General features: G+C 53.1%; 1 protein-coding gene and 1 long non-coding RNA gene across 3 annotated transcripts in view; one reads left to right on the top strand and one right to left on the bottom strand.

Annotated features, from left to right (window-relative positions):
- LOC128140337 (uncharacterized) overlaps nt 1–2,915 on the top strand; it is an 18,911-nt gene extending 15,996 nt beyond the window's left edge. Inside the window, exon 4 of the long non-coding RNA XR_008234693.1 lies at nt 2,702–2,915. This is a non-coding gene — a long non-coding RNA (uncharacterized LOC128140337). The remainder of the gene's footprint in view (nt 1–2,701) is intronic.
- On the bottom strand, nt 278–13,858 carry BCL2L11 (BCL2 like 11). Of its 2 annotated transcripts, XM_052783913.1 has the most exons (5): nt 13,766–13,858; nt 13,121–13,484; nt 7,996–8,108; nt 4,226–4,311; nt 278–3,207 (listed from the first exon to the last, which is right to left on the bottom strand). In XM_052783913.1, exons 2-5 carry the CDS (start codon nt 13,473–13,475, stop codon nt 3,162–3,164), a joined length of 600 nt encoding a protein of 199 aa, XP_052639873.1. In that variant the 5' UTR covers nt 13,476–13,484; nt 13,766–13,858; the 3' UTR covers nt 278–3,161. The 2 variants fall into 2 exon arrangements, with proteins under 2 accessions (XP_052639873.1, XP_052639872.1); XM_052783912.1 differs by lacking the exon at nt 13,766–13,858 and having other exon boundaries at nt 13,121–13,581.
- Between the last annotated feature and the right edge of the window lie 8,874 nt (nt 13,859–22,732).

The raw sequence follows: 22,732 nt of genomic DNA on the forward strand, positions 1-22,732 counted from the left end.
AGGAAGGTTGGATGGTAATTTTCACGAGCAGATTTGGTTCAACTTTAAAATAATATAAAGTAAAAAAAAAAACAAACCAAAAATAATAAAATAAGAACATCATAAAATAATTTTTTAAAAAGTAAAAAATAATAAAATAGTACACAAATAATAAAATAAACCCCCACACTTCTTCAATACCTGTGAAAACCGACTGGGGACAGGGCATGCTCTGAGGGCACAGGAAGGTGCCCAGCAGTCAGGTTTGAGCCCATTGATGCAGCCCATGTCTGCAGAGCCCCATAAATGTGGGGAAAAGGAAAAAAAAAAACAAACAAAAAACCCAACAAAAACCCCAAGCACTCCCAGCTGGGGCAGCAGTGGTGCCACTTTTGGGTTTGGGAACACTCAAGGCAACATCTTACAAACCAGCTTCATTTAACAGATGCATTTTAGCGTCCCAGGAGCTTCGGAGCGCCTCAGAGCAGAGGGAAACGCCAGGTAGGCACCCACATCCTGGATCTGGGGGAGAACGGGTGATAAACAGGGAGAACTGGTGATAAAGCAGCAAATCTCCCCTCCCCAACCCTTCCTCAGGTGATCCTCAAGCCCCCAAAGAAAACAGCACTCATGATAAATAGTTGGAAGTTTTTATTCATATAAAACTCATATTAAGAACATAAAAGATTGCATCTTAAAAAAAAAAAAAAAAAAGATCTGCAATTATTTACAGCAGTATTGCACAAGTAAAGTGGCAATTACCCTGTCTAAAATTCATCAGTGCAAAACACAAGTAAGCCAGGGAAATTGCAGTAAAAATGCTACATACGCTGGGTCCTGTGAAACGAGTTAGTGATTCATCACCACATCCATGTGCGCTGGGGCGGTACCTGATGTTAAAGCTGGTCCAGGGAAAGTGGCTGAGATGGAAGAAAATGTGGCTTTGAAAGGAGACTGGCAAAAATCACAGGGATGTAGAAGCCAAATTCCCACTGAATTTCACTAATGCTGAAGTCTTGGGTGTGCCTAAATCACTACTGGAAAGTGGGACTTAGGCACTTTGAGAAAAAAATAATAATAAATCTCATTATCCAAACCACATCAGTTGCACTGCCAGGAGAAGACAGTGCTTTGGAAGGTGATTCATCACTTATTGCAGGGGCAGGGAGGAGAGAAGGGGGAAACAAAATCTTTACAGGAACTTAAATAAGCAGAAAATAAATATACAACATTTCTACAAGTTACAGCATTATGGAACAGTAGAGTGCATTAATTACACTGGGGAAAAAAAAAAAGAATCTACAGTATTTACCAAGTTTAACTCTAAAAAAGTTTAGGGATAAAAAGTAATTTTTTTTTTTCTTATTTATAAGCTGTACAAAACTTACATGAGAGAAAGGAAAGGAAATACATTGCACACAGATATTTGGCTCAGATGATGAAAATAATATGGTGCCCTACTCTAATAAATATTCAGGTATTTACAGTTATGGAAAAGAGGAGAAGCGTTAACGCATCGTGTGAGATCACTCGGGAATACATCTGGTTTCCCAGCAACCAAGGAAAACTCTTCATCACATCCTTTTGGCAGAACAGAGACCACAGGTTATACTTAAAATGACCCAGAGCGGTCAGCCAATGTGGCTAAAATGAGCTTAATCACAATTTAAAAACACCATTCTTCTCTTCAGGGACTTTTGGGGCTTTTTTTTTTTTTCCTTAAACCTCACAACTCTACGGGGGTGAAACCTGGGTTTTGGGGGCTAATTTTCCTATGCCTACCTTTTGGTCAGGAACACCTCCTGTGGAGAAGTCCCGGGCAGGCAGTGCCAATACCTTGATTTTTTTCCCTTAAAATTAACACAATTTTTGTCTCCGTTGTTGGCTGGGGTGGCCCGGCAGGGAGGATGGGGTAAAGTGCTTGGCGTTTCTTTGGTGTACTCCAAGGGACACATTCTGGGCGGCGCAGTGCCAGGGTGCTGTAAGGCTGCGAGACCCGAAAGCACCATTTCATCCACCGATGATGGATGAAACTCTGCTAGGAAAAAAAGCTCGTTTGGTTTCCCCCTCTGCTGCCAAATTTTTTTTTTTTTCTTTTAATTTTATCAACAGCCATGCAATTCCACATAGGTTCCCATGGGAAACCTGTGGCAGCAGCCTCCCTACTGGGGTTTTCTATATAAATACTACAGGAAAAAAAGGAATGGCTCGAGCACGGCTGGGGCAGCACACCTACGGTGAGCCAAAACCAAGGGGACAAGGAGCAGGAACCTGCCCTGGCCAAGCTTACCAGATGTTTTAACTGCTCGCTCTCCACCAGTGCAAAGGTTCTCCCCGCACCATCTCCAAAATACCCTTTCCAAAACATCCCCTGCTCCTGCAACCGATGCTCACCTTGCAGGTCCAAAAAAAGATAATAAAAAAATTTAAAATAAAAATTAAAAATCGCTCCATAATCCTCCAGAGGAGTGCAATGGGAGGCACGCAGCCCTGCACCAACACCACGGCTCTTCACCTACCCGACAGGCACAGGCAGCCAGTGCATAGAGGTCAGATTGTACAGTTTGTCCATCATTAAAAACACTAATAATCACACATGGCACTCAACAGCTTCTCCCTGCATGCACATTGCAGGAAAAACCGCTATTGTGGGCTTGGGTTATTTTTTTTTCTTTTTTTTCTTTCTTTTTTTTTTTTTTCCCTATGGTGCTGGTGAAACCAGAAATAAAACCGCAGCATTTGGAAGTGGGTTTGAGGACCACCTGCACCAGTCAGAGGAAAGGGGCAGCTCCAGAGGCAGAGAGGGGTACATTTGTGCATAGATATGGGGGTGGCCGGAGCAGCCATCCCTCCAAAAGCACCCGCCATGCAGCAACCGCCCGCCCGCAAGATGATGAACCGGAGACCACAGGGGGTCCGAGGCGACAGACCTGCTTCTTCTGACAAGCCCTCAGGGCTCCTCCAGGAAGGTGGCAGGGTCTCCAGGTGGAAGGGGAGATGCCCTGGGATGGCATCAAGGGCCCGGTCAGGTCTTCCTGGGGCAAGGAGGGCAGTCTGGGAGGAGACGTGGCAGTCAGTGGGGAGCGGACCCCACACGGCAAGTCCCTGGGTGGATCTGTACCAGGTTGGCATCCTTCGGCGCCTCTTCCAGCTGCATCCCTGCGCACCAATATCTGGGGTCTTCAGGCCGCCAGTCCCATCCTGCTCATCCCCCTGCTCCAGGCTGTCCTGTCCGAACACAGAGAGGATCCCAGGAAAAAAAAAAATCCAGCGCCTTAAAAAAATCCTCCTGCGTTCAACAGCAAGGTACAAGCCAGGAGTTAAAACAGTTCCTGAAGTTACGCAGCAGGAGCTGTCGCCTCCGAGTGCAAAGCTGCGGTGTGCTGGGAACTGTTTCTACCTGCCTCCGAGAACGTTTTATTGCTGAATTACTCAGTCACCAACATTATATATTATATTATACAATACATAAGCGTTTTCACACGTTTTTATATAAAGAATTTCTAAAAAAAGGCAACCTGGTGGATTGTTTTTTTTGTTTGTTTGGTTGGTTGTGATATTTTGGACCCTGGGAGTCTGACAGCTAAGTCTTGAAATTCAGAGTGTAAAAGAAAAAAAAAAAAAAAAAAAAATCAGTCAGCAGGAAATAGGCTATTTGCATGACACAAATGAAGGTGGATTTGGGGTAGCATTAGGTATTTACAGGTAAAAGAAGTGCTGATTTAAATCCCTCTGCCCTTCTTCCATCATCACCATCCCTTTTTGTGGGCAAAGGCCCAGGAGGCAAAGGGAGAGGTGAGGGCTCTGCGAGTCTCTGCGATAAGGTCTGCAAGGCAAACTAAGGCGGCTCTGCCCATCAGCTGGCTCAGGCTTTCCTTTTCCCCGCTGCAGGGTTTATCCCAGACAGGCCGACAGGTTTCCAGAAACGATGACAAAAAAATTATTCCATTGCCATTGAATATTTTCTCTGAGACTCATTTGGAAAAAATAATTAAAAAAAAAAAAAAGAGTTGAGAGAAAAGCAGTAAACATGACTCTTGGACAAAATCCTGCATTGGAGAGTCCTAGCAGATCAGCGTGGGATGTCCACTCTCATCTGACGGCCCCCCACCATGCATCCTGGGGGAGAGGCTGGGTGGGAGCCGGGCAGCGTGGGGAGCCCCGCATCCGTCCATCTGTCCCTCCTCCCCGGGCTTTCCCAACGAGTAAATGAGTCCCCATGCCTCGGAATGCGCCCGGCAATCACTGCATCCTCCAGATGAGGCGGATGATGTAACGCAGGAGGCGCAAAATGATGATCTGGGGGTTTCCTGCCTGGTTATCCAAGAAACCCTAAAACAAAAGAGGAAAAAAAAAAAAGAAAAGAAAAACCAAACAAGACTGTGACTAATTTCCAGCGTGAAGCCCCTGTGCTACGAACACCTTGTGCGGTGCCACACAGGTATTTCAGAGGTGCGAAATCAAGCATTTTACAAAGACTGAAAATAAACTCTGTGACTTTTCATGTTTTCCTTCAATAAAAAGCTTTATAATACTCAAAGGGTCGAAGCTGCCCGCTCCCAGCCATGCTTGCCTGGAAGGCGGCTACCACGGTGCCACTCAAAAGGGATGACAAGTGCGAGTCCCTACACGTGGGCACAGGAGGCGCGCAATGCTGCCAGGAGGTTTGAAACGTGGCAAAGGAGCAGTTAGTCCTAGCACAGTCAAAGGGTTTTAAAAACCACAGTGTGGGAAGGCTGAGAGAAAAAAAATTAAAAATAAAAATCCCTCAGCGAGGAGAGCAGCATCAGTCTCCGCACAGGCAGGTCCCCGCCTGCGGCACTGCCGCACAAATTTTAGTTCGGAGCGCTCCAGGCGTAACCACCACGTCATTCACAAAACACGGTGAGCCAGACACGGCAGCAAAACACCCCTCCCTGGAGCAAGGAATCACAACAGCGTACAATGAAAAGAAAAAGGAACAATCACCAAAGGAGTATTTATTTTCAAGCCTTTTTTCTATGGTGAAAGAGCAGCCCAGAGGTCCCCGTCCCCCCCCTCTATACTGTCCCAAAGCAATCTGATTCGGGCTATTTTTAGTGCAGTAAAATCATGCCTGTGCATGCCTCAGAGAGAGAAATTACACCGTTTACACCGATATGCAAACTGCCCTCCCCACTACGGGGGCGTAACACAGGCAGTCCTACAGCCAGGAGCTGTCACCATGGAGAGATGATGCTCGAGCATCCTCCGGCCAGGTACCCTGGGGCATCCCTGCACCCCAGGGCATCAGGTCCCCGCACGAGTGGGATTTACCCACCCGGAAACTGTCCCCCCACCAGCACGATGCTAAGCCCACCGCACTGCCTGACTGCCAACACGGCAGAGAGCAAGGAAAAAACAAACAAAAAAACCCACAACAGGCTTAGAGAAGGACACAAGAGAAATGCCAAAATTAGGTTTTCTTTAATAAAGTGGTATAAAAAAAAAAAATTAGTTGAAACGAGGCATTTTCCACCTCTGCAGGCAGTTCGGGTGTGGGCAGCAAAGCTTGGGGCATGCGACAGCAGCCAAGCGATGCACCCTCTGCCGGCAAAAGCCTCAGCGTGGAGCTAGTCTCCCTGGCTGGAGGGTCCCGTGGCCATCTCTGCTCGCTGGACCCGCAAGCTTTGTCAGGGCAAAGAGGGGCTGGATGGCGAGTTGTCCGATTCCCCATTGTCTTGCCCAAGAGACTGTCCCCAGAGGGGGGTGACGCACAGAGCACACGCAAAGGGCACACCGATGGGGAACGTGATGGGGAATGCGTGGCCCCGACCTGTCCAACAGCTCCGACCTGCCCAGCAAGTGCCGTTTTGGCAGGGTTCTTAGTTCCCCATTTCTAACCTCACGCTTAAAGGGCAAACCCCAGCAAGCAGCAGAGCCAGGCATGCTGGTAAGGTGTCCTAACCAACACTCCTGCCCAAGGGTTCCAGGTCTGCAGTGACCACCCTTTCTCCAGAGCATCCAGGCTGCTTGCAGAAGGAAAAGACACCTTTCCACAAAGCAACAACCAAGCACGTCGGGGACAATAATTCTACAGCAACTGCTTAAATGCTCTGAAACCTCCTCATTTCTGGGTGCAATGAGCAAGAATTCGTCAGATGCTAATTAAGCCAGGTACAAAGTGTTTTTAGGGTCATGCATGACAGCCTCTGCTCATGTCATCTAGCAAGCAGGACATGGTCCTCTGTGTTTCAGTTCTCTCCCTGGGGCAGCAAGTTGGAAACTCGGCTGCAGTGCTGGGAACTGCCTCATGCAAACCTGCGTGATGCTCTGTGACCGGGTACCTTCATGCCATCCTGCTGCTGGCTTCACCCCCACCCTCTTGGACCTGTGGGGAAAACTCTTTCCCACGCCCCCACAGCCCCCCATTAAATTCACGCGCTCTTATACACCACACAGCACAGATCGCAGTTTTGTACGTGGCGGTGTGGCGTACACAGTGCAGATTTCCAGTGTGCAAGGCTCCACACAGGACAGCACCAAGGGAGCAGGTCCCCACGAGATAATGCAGGAAGGACATTCCTGCTCATCACAAACCTGTTCACAGAAGGCGCTCAAAGGCCTTGCCTGCACTCCAAATTTAAGGCACTGCTCCAGGAGCCAGTGAAGAGATGGGAGAAGGGATGGCATGGCACTTTGCATTTCTGCCAGCCCTTCTAGATCAGCTCGCTGCTACCAGGTGCCTTCAGCTTTCTGAACACCTGTAGGATCAGCTTGGTCCCTACCTCTCATTGAAAAGGCATCCTTTAAACAAAAAAAGAGGGTATATCGCATCACAAGCGATCAGCCTCGATGGGGGAGGTTGGAAGACGAGTGTTCCAGATTTGGGATAAAACACAGCTTATAGCCAGTTTGTTGCAGGTCAGGAAAGCCAGAGCATTTATAAAGAAAAAGAAGCCGATGGAGAGATCTCCAGTGAGGCGATGCAGAGAGGCCGTGCAGAAGGAGCTGGACCACAGCAGCCTGGCACCCTTCTTGAGGGAGAGCCCCTGCCTACAGGCATCCACCATACGGACCCTGGGAACGGCAAGGAAACCCGCTGCAGGATTGACTCACGATCCAGTGAGGACGGATAAAGATCCAGGCAGTCAGCATTTCATCACCAACACTGCTACCTAACATGCTTCTGACTCCTCTTCCCACAGACAAGCACAAGGGTGAGTTGATAGACCAGAAACCACATGCACGAACATGCAGCCATCAGTAATGTCTGGCAGGCAAGTTACTGGCTAACGATGCTCTTTGGAAAACTACTGTTACTTCATCTCTCTGGGTTCGTTTGTTTTGGGGTTGGGTTTTTTTTTTTCTTATTAATGCCACCTATTTTTGTTGCAACACTCAAAGGTGAGAGAGTTTACAATCTTATAAATTCACATGTTTCAAAACAGCTCTGGCAGATTCTTTGTAAGAAAAGTAAGTTATCAGACCAAGTCCACCCGTTTCTTATTTCCAACTACACATCCATGCACATGATCCTCAGCAGCAGGGATCTGGGAGCTGGGCACAAAAAGCTGCTGCATTCGCTCCCTGCACGCTTCCCTAAAAACACTGGTGCCAGAACCCGACTGCTGCCAGGTACTGCTTCCAGAACAGCTCTTCCCAACGCCACCCCAAAAATACCCCAAGACACCCAAACTTTCCCTGCTTCTTAACTTTTAGAAGCTTCTTCCTCATTATCGTCAGGTCCAGTCCCAGTCCGGCAATACACTTTATTGGCCCTGGGTGCTACGAAAGATACTGCGAACTCCGTACCTGAAAGGCTCTAGTCCCAATTTAAAGGTTATTTTTAATCGATTTAATGATGCTGTAGCAGCAGATGACTTGCCAACGCAAGCAGCACACCCCTGCGTCCAGGCGAACACAACCACCCGCGCATCCTTTTCTACATTTGAGTGAATGAAACATTCACCACAGAACTAGTTTCCAGAGATGATTAAGCTTTTCCCTTTTAGAGACAGTGTGCAAAGAAATGGAAAGTGAAAAGATGAAAGTTACCCTTCTTGGACAATAGGAGGCATTGAACTCGTCTCCAATGCGCCGCAGCTCCTGTGCAATCCAGATCTCGGGCTGTACGTCTTCTGCTAGCGAGTGAGACTGCCACCGGGAAGCTGCACGGAACAAAACCAGAGCATTTGAAATAGATGAACAACAGAAAAATAAATACTCTATTAAACTTGGCAAGAGTCGATAGACTACTACTATTTTTTTTTAATTATTACTCTTTTAAAGTTTTTTTTAAATACAGTTCCTAGGAGTTGTACAGGTGGCAGGCTGCTGGGGCCTGCACATGGTATGCAGCACAAATGGGACTCGTTGCGCAAGAAGTGCATTGCAGGACAGGCTTTTATTCCTTATTATTTTTATATTATTATTATTATTAATTAGGCTTTTATTCATTTGGGGTTTTTATTATAGGCTTCCCCTAAGAGCATCTCCTCTGGCATATCCAAGCTTTGGTCCCCTCTTAAATAGGGAGTAAAGCTGAGATGCCACTCTCCAATTTCTTTCCCTAGCAAAACCTTCTCTTTCCCTCTTTCTAAATAGCCTTCTTTTCTTGCAGGCACAGCAGCAGCTCTTTCTCTAACCTTAAAAAACCTCTGTCTGGATAGTTTAATCACATTCTCACATTTCCTCTCCAAACCATTCTGAAGTGCCCAACAAGAAAAGGAAAGCGATCGGTTTTGTCGTACTGAGAAGAAAGCCACAACTGGATTTGTACGCCGAGAAACCACGCTTCCAGCAAACTGAAGGACTTTCCATCCGCAGGAGGGAACCGGGATGGCTCACCTCTCAACAGCATCTTCCTGCACTTTAGCAGAAAATAAACTCGACACAAGAAAACAGTGCTGGCTTATATGAGAAAAAAAGAGCTAATGTATCAATTATACTGTACTATACATAACTATCTCAGTCTGCATTTTAAGAAGTTATTAGACATGTGATAAAGCCACCGTGCAATCCACCCCAATAGCCAGGGGAGAAGGGAGCACCCTGTGTGATCCAGGCAGGACCCTGTACGGTACCTGTGCCGCCTCTTCCCCCTCCTGCAAACCCAAGTGCAGGATCCAAGCAAGAATCACAGCCTTAAGGAAAAAAACCACAAAAAACACACAAACTAAACAAAAAAAATAAAACAACTTCACACAACCCCCAAAAAAAACCACCGCACAAAACAAAACAGAGTGTTTTGGCACGACAGCTTAGAAGGAATCACAAGGGAATAGAAATAGCTTCCAATCTCAAAATATTCAAAGGATTAGTGGGGCAGTAAAAAAAAAAAAATTTTTTTTTTTTTAAATTTAAATAAAAGCCTGGCTCCAACCTGACTGGAAAATGTATTTCCGAGCCAAACGAGCACTTCTTGGCTCAAGGATCTGTTTTGTTTTCATGCTGTAGTAGCGCAGGAGTAGTACCCGCCGCCTGCCCGGGGATGGCCCCGGCATATTTATTTTCCTCGCTGGTGAATGAAACACGGTGCAGCCCTCGCGATACTCCACCCCGGTGCTCTGGGAACGCAAACAGGATTTCGGCCAGGGCGGGGCAACCATCTGAAATCCCACCACTGTCACCAGAGCCAGCCCCAGGCTGCCTTTCCCGGCAAGAGCTAAGCTAGAAAAAAAAAAAAGGGGGGGGGAGTGGGGGGGTGGAGATAGGAAAAAAAGATGCGAGGAGACCTGGGGATGCAGGGAAAACTGCATGGGGGAGAGGTACCGCTCCCTCTCTGTCCTTTCCCCCTTCTCCATCCTTTCCCCCTGCCCCAGCATCGCACCCAAGAGCTCATCCGTTCCAGAGATGAAGGCTGGGGTTGGTGGCTGAGAGTGAAATCAGGCTGAGGTTTTCAGAAAGGACTTTCTGTGGTGCTGCCGAACAGCGGCGTCAAAAGGGTCCAGTCATAACTGGTCCCAAAACCCGTCAGAGGTGCTTTCAGGGGGCTCCCAGTCATACCGCGAGCCGGTGCCCGCCACCGATAGCAAGACGGCTGCCGTGGGGACGGGGACAAACCAAGAGGCCACCAGCACCCCCGAGATGTCTGCATCTCACTCTAGCCCACGGGATGCTCCAGCTGGGGACTGGTGCAGTGATGCTGCGGTCCCTGCTTAGAAGGAAAAAAACAAACAACCCCAAATTGCACCTCCACCTCCTGGTCTTGGTCATCCAAACCTCCCTGGAGAAAACCTCCTCGGAGAACAGCTTCACATGAACCATGTGCGGAGCTCAGGGAAAAACAGGAGTGGCTCCCGAAACGAGAGCAAGGGGAACATTGCCAGCTTCTCAGCACAAGGCTTTCCCTCCCACTTAAATTCACCTATTACACCCAGAGGACCTCCTTTGCAGGCAAGGAGAGATTCACGCTGCTTCTCTCCGCTCTTCTGCAGCGCAGGAAAACACACCGGGAAAACCCACTTAAGGAGTGCTTGCAGGTGCCTGCTCCAAATACATCCCCAAAACCTGCGTGCACTCCTGTGCCTTTAGACAGAGCTGCCCTTTGAACACAAAGCCCGGCGAAATAAAATTATCAGCTCCTGCTAAGAGCCAAAGACTTGAAATATCAGTCTAAGAGTCACACAACCCCACCAAAGGGTGGGTTTCTTGTCTTGGGTGACTTTATGGCGAGCACTCCCAGCAGGGCAACCACCACCCCTGCCATACTCTTCTGCAAAAAGTAGGTTCGTCTTTTTCCTCATACCTTCCCCAGCACAGACAAATAAACTCATCCCTGCTCCTTTCCTACTCAGCCCCAAAAGCATCTTCCTAGATATGTGGAGCCGGCACTGCAACCCTTCCCACCTCCCATCCGAGAATATCCCCTCACTGCTTTCGTCTCATTTTCCCCAAAAATGGCTTTGGAGGCAGCTGGCTGTACCCCCTTGCACTATCAGAGAAGCGAGACAGCCCAAAGCATCACTGCCTGCCACCTCCCATGCCAGAACAACTCTTCCTCCAGCAATTAGCGCTCACTCACACACCCGAACACAACTGAAGGCATCCCGTAATTCCCCAGGGCTGCCTCCACCTTTTTTGTCTGGCAGGCACATTTTCAGCGCTTAATTACTATTTGGGCCGTCAGCACTGAAAACTTTGGGGATGGTTTTATGAGATTTACAAGAGGCAGCTTCAGGGCAGAGCATGAGCTTGCTTTGCTCGACCAGCCTTGGAAACAGTCCACTGCTGCCCACGGGAGAGGCTGAGAGCACCTCTTGCACACAAACTGCTCCTGCTTACAGGAAACGCCTGTTTATTATTATCATTATTATTAAAGGCCACTTGCTTATGCTTCCTAGAGAAGCTCTCCATCTCTCAGCCTGCAGTCAGTGCCTTACAACAGATAAAAATCAGCGCATGAAAACACAACAAAAAAATCATACCCTTTGCTTCCTTGCAGAGGGACTGACCCATTTCCGCACGGAAAATTTAATGGCACGCATCCAGCGGGACACCGCCAAGGCAACGGGACTGAGGAAGAGGTATGCATGGCAAACCCACAGCCCCTTCTCTGGACAAGCTGCACAGTAAGTCACAGCCTGGGAGTTGCAGTCCCTGACCAGGGATAAAACAGCTCCGCAGATCCACACTCCCAGCTTAATCGTGTTTTGAGAGTAGCCAAGGGTCCCATTTAAATAGCTCGAGTATTTTCCATTTGCTTATAGTTGTTTAGGATGATGCCCCTAGCAACAATAACAGAAGAAAAGCTCCACTAAAACCAGCATTTCAACAGCTTTCCTACGGCAATTAAAAAGCAGGAGCTCAGAAAAAATCAGGGAAAACTTCAATTTCTTCCTGGAGCACCAAACAAAAAACCCAAAACAAACAAAAAAGTGTTACTTGCTGCTAAAACATTGGCTGCGGCTCTCCCTGCTGAGGAACTCCAGCACCCTTGCCTGGCTGTGCCACGTGTGTTTGCGCTACGTGAGGTTGTGAAACTTGCATTAAGCTGTAATTACTGCAATAATGTCAGAAAATCTTTCCTAAGGGCATATTACAGTAAGCCCTCTGCAGCTGTAACCACAGCCATTAACCAGGGAGAAAAAAAAACAAAAAAAGAACATGTTTTGATCATATAAAGCTTGGAGTTGGTGTTTGTTATCCCCCGAGGAGCGCTACCGATGCAGTACCTGCCTCACTTCTACCTTCCCCTGGTTTCACCCGGCAGAAGTTAAAAGGTTTCCTCCAATTAAGAGGAATTAATCACGGGAGGGGAAAGGCATCGCTGATGGCTTGAGGAGCTCCCGCAGGCGTGTTTTCCCCACTAGAGGCTTCAACCCAGCCTTACCTGGTAAGCCACATGTAAACACACGCCCGCCCGCCACCACGCTGCTTTCAAGCACCAATTTTGGGTTTCACCAAAACAAGCGGGAGTTGTACGACCCTAGCGCCTGTGACACCACATGGCTTGTGAAGAAACAGGAGCAAAAAACCGAGTGAGGAGTCACCTACCTTGCAGCAGTGCACAAACCCCGGCAAAAAGCAGTGCGTAAAGCCGTGCAAGAAGCAAGCCCTGGCTACGAAGCTGAATTAAACAACTCTGTCCCCTCCTCCCCAGGCAGGGAGGACCCATCCCAGAAAAGAATAAAAATAATAATAATTTTTTTTAAAAAGTGCTGGATGAGTGGGCGTTCCCCAGCACCACTTTTGCTCGGTGGGCCCAGCCAGCTTGCAAAAGTCCCACACCCCTGGCTGCCTGGGCAAGCATCCAGCCCGCTGCCAGCCCCGAATTGGCTGGGTCACCCGCCGCCAGCCCCCCAGCGTGCCCCACAGCTTGCCCTGGCCCCGGCACTGCCTTTTGCCACCGTCCCACAGGTTCAGTGGGCGTTTGGCCCAGGGTACCGCTCCGGCACGGTGGTGGGGTGCTTGATGGCAGCCAGCATCATCCCGCAACACCAGACAGGTGAGATGCGGGAGGTGTCGCTGCAGGTGTGTTGCGCGGCTACAGAAAATCTGTGTTTCACATCTTTTGATGGAAAAAAACCAAAAGACGGTGAGGAGCGGAAGGTGGTGCTGCCAGGCAGGGGATGAAGAGGATGGCGATGGGAGTCCGGTGGGCTGGTTTTGGGCACACTGATGGGCGCAGCACCCCCCGCCCCCCAAAAAAACCCCCAAACACCAAAAAAAAAAATCTTACCCATGGCGCTGAGGCAGTGGCTGAGGGCCTGGCAGGGCGGGCTGGGGGTCTGCGTGGCCTTGTCGCAGCTGAGGGGCGCAGGGCTGCGCTCGGCATCGAAGGAGAAGTACCCGCTGGAGGAACGCGACAGCAGCGGCGACCTCCGCACGAAGATGAAGAGGGGAGAGCGGGTAGCGAAGGGACCGGGGCTGGCGGGCGGGCCCCTCGGCGGAGGGCCCGCCGTGGCGGCGGAGCCGGGCAGAGCGGCGGGAGCTCCGGGGCGCAGCTGCGCGGCCGGGCCCGGCCCCTCCGCCGGCGGTAGCCGCCCGCCTTCGCCGTCGCGTTGCGCTTTCACCTCGGGGGGTTGCTTGGCCATCGGGGCTGCCTGCGGGCGGAGCGGGACGGCGTGAGGCGAGGAGCGGCGGAGCGGCGGGAAGCGAAGAGGAGCGGAGCCGCCGCCGCCGCCTGCCCCGTCCCGGCCCCTCCCGTCCCCCCGCCCGGCCCCATTGTTCTACCGAAAGTGCTGAGGCGGCAGCTCCGCGCCGCGCCGCCCCTCCGCTCCCCCCCCGCGCCTCGCCTCGCCTCGCCTCACCCGCACCCCTCCTCCTCCTCCTCCTCCTCCTCCCCCCCTCCCTTTCCCTCTCTCCCCCCCCGACCCCCTCTCACGGTGCTCCCCGCCGGTTAGCGGCGGCAGCGAGGCGCCCGGGCCGCGGTGGCTGGCGGCGGTGTGTGAGGCGGCCCAGGCCCTGCCCCTACCCCTGCGCCTGCCCCAGGCTCCTGTACCGCCTCCAACCCCGCCCCGTGTTTACAGCGCCGCCGCGCCCCGGCGCGGGACCGGCGAGCGGAGGAGGGGAGCGGCGGTGAGGGCGGGTACCCGCCCTCACCGCCGCTGCCCTCCTCCGCTCGCCGGTCCCGCGCCGGTAACCGCGCACCACACCTGCGCTGGGGGAGCGCGCGCTGCCCGTCCCCCCCAACACCGTGCACTCGCACCCCGTCCACACAGCGCGCGCGTGTCACGTGCGCACCGCCCCCTCCCCCCACCCCCCCACACACACCCCGTAGTACGTAGGCACGCACGCGTGCTCGGTGCACACGCACCTTTGCGCGCCCCTTGCACGCGCGGCAGCGGCGCCCCCCCCCCCCCCCTTTACGCCCGCGGGCTTGCGCTGCGCGGGCGCGTTAGGCGCGCCGGCGCGCGGCCGCGGGCACACGCGCGCTACGCACGCCTGCACGCAGCCCCTTGCACGCGCGCTGCCCCTTGCACACACATGCATTACACACGCCTGCACGCAGCCCCTTGCACACACGCTGCCCCATGCACGCACACGCATTACACACTGCTGCATGCAGCCCCTTGCGCATACACTGCCCCATGCATGCACACACATTACGCACTCCTGCATGCAGCCCCTTGCACACTCACTGCCCCATGCACACCCACGTATTACGCACTCCTGCATGCAGCCCCTTGCACGCACGCAGCCCCCTGCACACGCACTACCCCGTGCACACGCACACCCCATGCACTGCGCACTCCCGCACCCTTTAAAGAGCGCCCTCCTTGCACCCTGCAAACACCCCTCTCTTTGCACCGCCTGGTGCACACCCCTGCACAGCACACCCCCTCCCACTGCACCCCTTGCACTGCGTGCACGCACGTGTGCACACACACACACCCCCCCCACCACCACTGCCACCCCCTGCTCCCCACCTCCGTGTGAGGCTGTGAGTGCGCGTCGTCTGCCCCAGCTGCCGTGCGGTGCCGGTGTCCTGGCGCAGGAGGGAGGCCAGCGGCCCCCGGCAATTGGTGTCAGCCTGGCAGCACCCAATTTTACCGTGGAAGAAAAAAAAAAAAAAGAAAAAAAGAAAAAAAAAAAACAAAACCCCAAACCCCGGCAGCCTCATTTACGATATGTTTTGCATGAACAATCACAATATTATTTTGTGGTGACTAACGCAAACCTGCGCCCTGCCAGCCGGGAGCTGCCGACCACAGCTTCCTCCGGCCCCATCGCCTGCGCTGGGGAGGGCGGCCGGGCCTCCCGTGGGGGCTGCAGCCCCCGGCCCCCAACCCCAGAGCCCACGGGCGAAGCTGGGGGCCGCTCCCGGCCGTGCGGCGTGGGGGGACATGGCCGGGGCTGGTTTTACGGCGCAGGGAGGTGACTGGGGCCACGCGGCTCCATCGCCTGCCTCTGCTCCCGCAGGTCCATCCTGCTGGCGGATGGCCCGGAACAGGGGACGGAGGCTCCGAATAACTGGCTGGAAGAGGGGGATGGCGCAGGAGGCGGGGGGAGCACCCCGGGGCACCCCAGCACAGCGCAGGGACGGGAGCCGGTGCGTTCTTTGAGCAGCGGCAGCAGCATCGCTGGCTGGTGGATAAACCCCCAGCGCGGTGCAGAGAGGAAGGACCCGGCACAGCCGCCCCCGGAGCTGAGCTTTCCTGATGGAGCAGATGCTGGGGCGGCCCATGAGGGGCCCCCCCCCCGCCCATCCCGCTCAGCGTCACCAGCCCAAAAGCGGGGGGACTCTACTCTCCAGCCAACGCCTCGCCTTTCAACGCCTCGCCCCCAGCTACCATGCAAACATTGACTCGTGCGTGAAGCCTGAGGCCGGCGCTGGCGTCCGTTTTGACATCCAGCCCTCACGTGAGTCAATAAACGCCCTTATAAAAACACAGATGGCCGACACTTTTGCTAACTCCTGGGGCGGCTGGTGCCGTTCGCCTTCCTCCGCTGCAAGGGAGGGAATTTTATCGGGGAAATGAAAATAAGCCCCGGCAAAAGCCCCGGGAGCCCCGGCGAAGCAGCCCAGCTTGCGGCGGCGGGCGAGCTGAGCCGGCCGAGATCTCGGCGAGCAGCCCGTGATGCTTGGGGACATCTTGTCCCCCAGCTGCCGCTGGAAGGGTGTGCCTTTATCAGCCCCAGCTGGGGCTCCCCTGCCCTGCCGTCGCCACCGAGGCCGAGACGGGCTGCAGAGGATGACCCCGCTGCAAACCTTTGGGGAATCGGCTCCGTTTCCCCCTCCCCGGGCCTCGGAGGGGCTCATTAGCCCAAACGCCACCTCCTCGCCACTGATGGGGTCACACGCCGCCCAAGCGCCCGGATGATGAATGTGTGCTCCCAGCTTTCGGGGTGACCCTGCCCTCCATGATGAATGCCGCTCCATCCGCTGGCGCTGGCAGCTCTCTGCCACCGGTGAGAGCTGGGGAGAGCGCCGAAATTTCTCTAGGTGGATGGCAAAACTGGTTCAGAGAGAGGCGGGAAGGCGGCTCCGGCTCCCAAAAATTTGCGCTGGGCTTGTAACCCATCCCTTGCAGGACGTGCCAGGCTGAAATCCCCCTGCCCAGCCCCAAAACCAGCCCCACACGTGGCTGATGTGCAAAAGCCCGGGACGGTCCGACACATTGATCTTGCCCGCTGCCGGAGCATCCCTGGCTGCCCTCCCGGCAGCAGCCCCAGCTCTGGTGGCTCTGTGCCTATCCCCTTCCTGCCACTCCGACAGGATGGGAAAGAAAAGGACCTGTGAATGTTTGTGTGGGAAAAAATAATTTGGGAAAACTCATTTGGGAAAAATTTGAAGGCAGGGACCAGCAGCAGAAGGGAAAGGTTCAAGGGTCCCTCCTGCCGGCTTGGCAGCACCGTCACCTTTCCACATCGGGGTCCCATCGGCGAGGCAGAAGCCAGGCTGAAAATTAGGCTTGTGCCTCCTTTCCTGGCCCTCCGGCAGCAGCACCCACGGCACAGAGCCAGCATGACTCTGCGAGGGACCACCCGCTTCCCAAGCACTTCTCCTCGGATCTGGGAGCCACCGGAGGCTTTGCCCCTCTGTCGGGGACTGCAGAGCATCCCGGGGGCTCCCGGCGCTGTGGCAGAGCAAGGGGGGGGGGGTCACTTGTGGGGGCACCAGGGCTGCTGGGGGGGCACGCGGCCGGCAGGCAGATGCTGCGTCTATTTTCTCCTCCTTGTTCATTTTGGTTTCTGTGTGGGTGGCTCATGTGAACAGAAAGGTGATGGGGAAAGCGCTGTGCAAGAACAGCCTGTCCTTTCAAACACCTAAATTTAAGCCGGTGATTGCGGTGCGTTTGCAGGGCTCACGCGTGCCCAAGATTTTTTGGAGGGCCACAACAGCCGCCTGCTTCACCCCCTCTTTCTCCGAGCACGTTTTTCCCCCGTGAATCAGGGCACCAGCCTCCTGGAACAAATCTGTTTCGACTTTGTCCTCATTCCTATTGTTATGAACCATCTAAGAGGTATTTGCACCGAAGCCACATCCCAAAGGTCATCTAATTTTTGGCAGTCCAGCACAGCACTCGTCAGTGGACGTGGATGGAGAGAAGTGGAGTTTGCAAACCGTCCTTTCACCGCCACCTCGGTCCCCGGAGCATCCATCCCCAGCCCCTCGGGGACGCCGGGTCGGGGATGCCACATCTCAGCCCTCGTCCTATGGCACCGGCACACGCTAACGGCCAATTAGCAAAACTCCCCTCGGACCCGCTGGCATCCGTGTTGTGGAGATGCCACCAGCCCTAGGGCACTTTCTTGTCTCCCAGATGGAAATTAGAAGGGAGAAATTAGAGGGGAGGCGGAGAGGGATGAATAATGAGGACGGTGGAGATCCCATGCCACGCGGCATCCCGGTCCCCCAGCAATGGTCAGCACTGGCCAGCTGCATCTCCCACCAGCCCTCCCTCTGCGCTCTCCCAGCAGACTGTCACTGCCACCGAGAAGCATGCCGGGAGGAGGGATGGAGGAAAGGAGATGGTACTCGGCTGGGGAGGAAGGACCCCTGATGCTGCCGGCACAGCCCCAGCAGGCTGAAAAAACCCCCAGTATCGTGAAGAAAAACAACCCCCAAAACACCCCCCTGACAAGCAGCTGCTCAGCAAACCCGTTTTTAACTATACAACACACCAACGGAAAAAAATGACGACTTCTTCTTCTTCTCCAACCCATTGTGATAAATGTTATTTCACTCAGCGCTGGCAGATAAAATCAAGTTTAAGCCACATGCCTTAAATACGAGTTTTTATCTGAGCTGGGTTTGGAGCCTGACCTTTACCGCGGCGCGGTGCCGCGCTCTCTGCCGAGCACCGCCGGCTTTCAGCCCCAGGAGCGCGGGAGCAGACACAGCACCCGAGGTGCCTCCAAGGTGGCACGGGGGCCAGGGAAGAAGAAAGAGGAAGGAGAGGAGGAGGTTTTCCTGGCCGCAAACCCGAGAGAGAGCTGGAGGGGCTCGGGGATGGACGGGCTGCCTGGCGGAGCGGGACGAGCAGGAGGCACACGTGGGTTACAGCAGCCTGCGCCGGGGCAGGCAGCTGGGCACAGATGTGGTGAGAGCAGCCGTGGGACGTGCACAGAGCTGCCACCGGGCTCAGGCACCTGTGGGTGACGTCACCAGTGCCGAAAAGCCCCGAACCCTGCCCAGCCCAACCCCTCTCCCACCCAAAGGGTAACTCTGTTGGAGTGACCAGGCAATTGCCTTCCCAGCACCTTGGGTCTGCATCCTCCGTGCCGGGCAGGGACCGGGGTCTTCCACACCCCAGGTGAGCATTGAGCCACTGAATTTAAAAAAACCAAAACAAAATAGAACCATTACTCCTCCACCTGCTTGCTCCCTGGCCCTAGCCGCTAGTCTGAACATGCAAAGGTTATATATATATAAATAGGGTGGGTTTTTTTTAAATATATATATACGTTTGAGAAAGAAACACCTAAACCATCTCTATGCGGGATGTCGCTATTCTTCACCTGTCCGCAGTGGTGATGGTGATGGTGATGTGGTGACGGACCAAGGGACGATCCCTCAGCAGCACCAGCCTCTTCTAGAGGCAGTGGCGGCTGAGAACTGTCCCATCGTGACCCAAGTTGTCCCTGGGCCAGGGCTGGGGCATCCCCCGGGGGCTGTCACTTTGATTCACTTCTGGCCCAAGTTAATTTGTTACCCAGTTAATGGGTATTTTCGAGGTAGGTGAAGTTATTTGTTGTCCCTAATGGGCTGAGTGACATTGCCTTGGGTGACTTTAATGCCTTGCCTCTATGGGAACCAGGACCGCTGCTTCGTTAGCATGCGTCTAACTAATTAGTGAGGTGCCTGCAACTTTGAACAACCTCAGACTTTTTTTAATGCCTTAAAAACTGCAATTAAGAAATTTGGCCTCTGCTGAGCACCGATGGAGAGGTGTTGCAGGCAGGACAGGCTCAGCCAGGGCTACTTGGGGATGGGTTGCCACCAGCAAGGGATGGAGGATCTGGGAGAGAGCAAGCCCCAGACCCCGGCTCACCACCGAGGCATGGCGCGATGGCAAAGGGTGAAAAGTGAGTAAACTTGGGTTTTCTGCAGAAGAAAAAGCGAGCCACCCACGCGCCAGGAAATCTCTCCTCTCCGTGTGGGTGGTGGAGGCCCCAAGATGAGTTATCTCTAAAGGACGACTCTGGGGATACCTAGAGATCTTCATCAGCGTGGATTCAGTGTGCACCGAGGAGGAAATATCACCATCGCCAGCTGGGGCTTTGGGTTTTTGTGGTGTTGTTTTTTTCTAAGCTCTTTTTTAGCAGCTCATTCTAAAATCGGTTAGAAAATAGGACCCTCCACCCCGCCCAGGTGGTCTCACCGTGGACCCATTCCCATGGCCGTCACGCCACCTAGCCCCTCTTTACCCTTTATCCGTCCTGCTTCCCCATGGGATGCTTGTGCAAGGGGATGGTAGGAGCAGGTGCCTGGTACAGGGTTTCTCTTTAAGGCTATTTAATGGAAAATAACAGGGCACAGGCAGCCTGAACCCGACCCTGCACCAGCGTGGGCAGGCAGCATCCCTTCAGCCATTCCCACCAGCTACCACATCTCAGATCTCCGCTCCTCACCAGGGCTCAGCTATAATGATTTGTAGCAAAACCAAGAGCCCAGAACAATAAAATCAAGGTGATTACAAACAAAAATCCCACTCGGTACATCCTCAGAGCTCACACCCATGCCCGGCTTCCCTGGGATGCTCTTAGCCATTGAGCAGGAGCAGTGCTTGCAGGCAGATGGGATGCTTGCCAAGCAAGGAGGGATGCACGGTGAGTTATAGCTAACACCTATCTACCATATATAACGATGTGAAACTCCTACACCCACGCGAGCTCCTTCTCCCTTTGCAGGGGGGCTGACATTTAAGCTGCAGAACCTCCCGCCCGGCTGGCAGCACAGCTGGTGGGGACATACCTGTACCACAGCTGCAGCTGAAATAAAAATCACTACCCCAAGGTGAAGCAGGTGGAAATTAGCATTAATTAGGGGCAAACACGTGGGTAAAAATTCCATCATGCTCATAACGCAGCATCATGCGCTGCTCCGAAAAGTGCTCCGCACATGTGGAGCACTTTTCGGAGCAGCGCATGACGCTGTGTTATGAGCAGAGGAAGTAAATATATATATATATAAAAACTTGAGCCTCGCAGACGTTTTTGCTTGGACAGAGAACAGCTGGCTCCAGCTCAGCTTGTAAGAAAATTAAACGAAGGAGGAAGGGGGAAAGAAAAAGCAACCCCAGCCCTGAATGTTTATATTTCCACCAGCTACAAGGAGGTTTCTCCAGCTGATCTGCCTCAGGGTGCAACTTGCTACAGCTGACTTGTTAACCAGCTGCATCGTATCAAACCCAAAGGCTTTTCCATATGCCACAGAAAGCCTAACAAGAGGCAAAGCAGGCTGCATTAAAGGGTAATCCGAGAGTTATTTGCCATAAAGGCAGGTAGAGGCGCCCCAGCTGCAGGGAGATGCTCCCTGCTGCTGGAAGGAAACATGCCGCATTGCTGCATGACATGGGAAAGGTTTGCCCAAAGCAAGGAAGGAGCAGTGCTGCCAGGTCTCTTGAAACTGCAGGCAGGTGGACAGGCAGCTGCGGAGCCCGAGCACACAGCACCGCATCCTAAGGGGAGGCACTGGTCCGGGGCCGGTTTGCTGCCAGCAGCAGGTAGAAGAGCAAGAGCCTGATGTGAGACCCGGGAGAAGAAGATAAACAAACAGCGTAACAGCAAATTACCCAAAATGACACATTCGCTGGGGTCAACGCCCCTCTCGCCGATACGGGCTTTTGTACGGTGCAGTTGGATTTATGAAAACAACCAAAGAAGAGTTTCCAGTACTTCTGCAGGCAGAGCAGCCTGAGATTCCAGCTCGCTGTGCAGCCGTCTTCCCCTCTGCGGCCCCCGAGCCAGAACAGCAAACCCTCCAAAAACCAAGGCCATCGGTCGCTGCTTGTGGTGAGCCCGGCATCCCTGCCCTTCCTCAGCATCCAGGGCTGTATTGGCCGGCCTGGGCTTAGCTCACCTACCCAACCACCAGCCCTTTTTCAAGTTGAACAATGTAAGCAGAGGAAAAATACCCCTGAAATACAGTGAGAGGCAGGGAGATTTATGAAAGTCTGTTGTTTGTCTCCCTCCTGTGGATAGATGCACAAATTAATGCCCTCACCTCCCCCTGGGCCTCTGCTGATAAAACATCCTTTTTTCTATTCATTTCACAGGATTATAAACCAGGGCACTGCATGAACATGACCGTGAGCAGCACGAGGATAATGGCATCCCACAGGCTGCAAACTCCTCTGGAGCCCCTCCGAAGCATGCCGCTGCCAGAGCGCTCTCGGCTTCTCAGTAGATTAAGTCCACACATCACTTGCATGCAGTTTGAGCGAGGAGGATTTACAGGCAGCAAAGCCAGGCTGACAAAGTCGAAATGCTGTATTTTTGCATGCCGCACACACATTGAGCACTAACTTCCTCATGCAGCGCTGCTGGCTCTCCTCTCCTCCGTACGTTATCTTCTTTCCAAATCACCCCAGGTCCCATAACTTCTGGTTACGGCTCCCTGTTTTATCCATCCACAGAGAGGAGGAAGGTCTCTGTGCTGGGATCGTCCCAGCAATCCTGGTTGCTCAGCAGCGTGCTGCACCACCGGCCATCCATTATTCACCATTTGTAAGGCATTAAAGCAGAGCACCGCCCAGCCTGCGAGGAGCTAAGCCCCATACGTATTTATTCCCTGAGACTGATCGATCAGCAGCCACAATAAGCTGCAGTGCCAATTTTGGGCGAGCAGCCACAGGAGCACCTGCCACGGGCAGCCCCAGCTCCCTGGCACATACCGCTGGCACAGCTCCTCCCCACATGGAGCAGCTGGGTTGATTTTGCCACCAAATGGAAGTCCCAGAAGAGGGGGAAGGCAGGTCAGGTCCAGCTAGGAAGCCCTCCAAAGCGATCGCAGTTGTGACTTCAGAGAAAAAGTCACACAGACTAGTTTTAGCAGCACGTCTCAGCTTAGCAATGCTGAAGTATGAAAGAAAAAAACCCAACTTGCTCCATGGCAAAGGGAGCTTGAGAGGTGCCGTCCACCCTTCGTGGTACCTATCAGCCATGTCCACCTACTCCTGGTATCATTTTAAATGTTCAGCTGCAAGAATAAACACAGCAAGCAAGTTTTGCTTTGAAGCAAGGCAAGCAGAGGAAACCTCCACCCGAGAGGTTTGCTTGGTGTGAGTCAATGTGGATGTTGCTCCGAAGAAGCAATGTCTGTTCTCAGCCAAGAGAGCACAGCCTTTCCTCCCAAGTCAAGGAAGACAGCCCAGTACAGATGCCACTGTGGAGCTGGTATGTT

The sequence above is a fragment of the Harpia harpyja genome, chromosome 4 (genome assembly GCF_026419915.1).
Source record: "Harpia harpyja isolate bHarHar1 chromosome 4, bHarHar1 primary haplotype, whole genome shotgun sequence".
Lineage (NCBI taxonomy): Eukaryota > Metazoa > Chordata > Aves > Accipitriformes > Accipitridae > Harpia > Harpia harpyja.

Coding starts and splice junctions, on each gene's coding strand:
- BCL2L11 (XM_052783913.1), bottom strand. CDS start 13,475: ATGGCCAAGCAACCCCCCGAGGTGAAAGCGCAACGCGACGGCGAAGGC. Junction 8,109..13,120: donor CCACTGCCTCAGCGCCATGG/GTAAGATTTTTT, acceptor TGTTCCGTGCAG/CTTCCCGGTGGCAGTCTCAC. Junction 4,312..7,995: donor CCTCCTATTGTCCAAGAAGG/GTAACTTTCATC, acceptor CTTTTGTTTTAG/GGTTTCTTGGATAACCAGGC.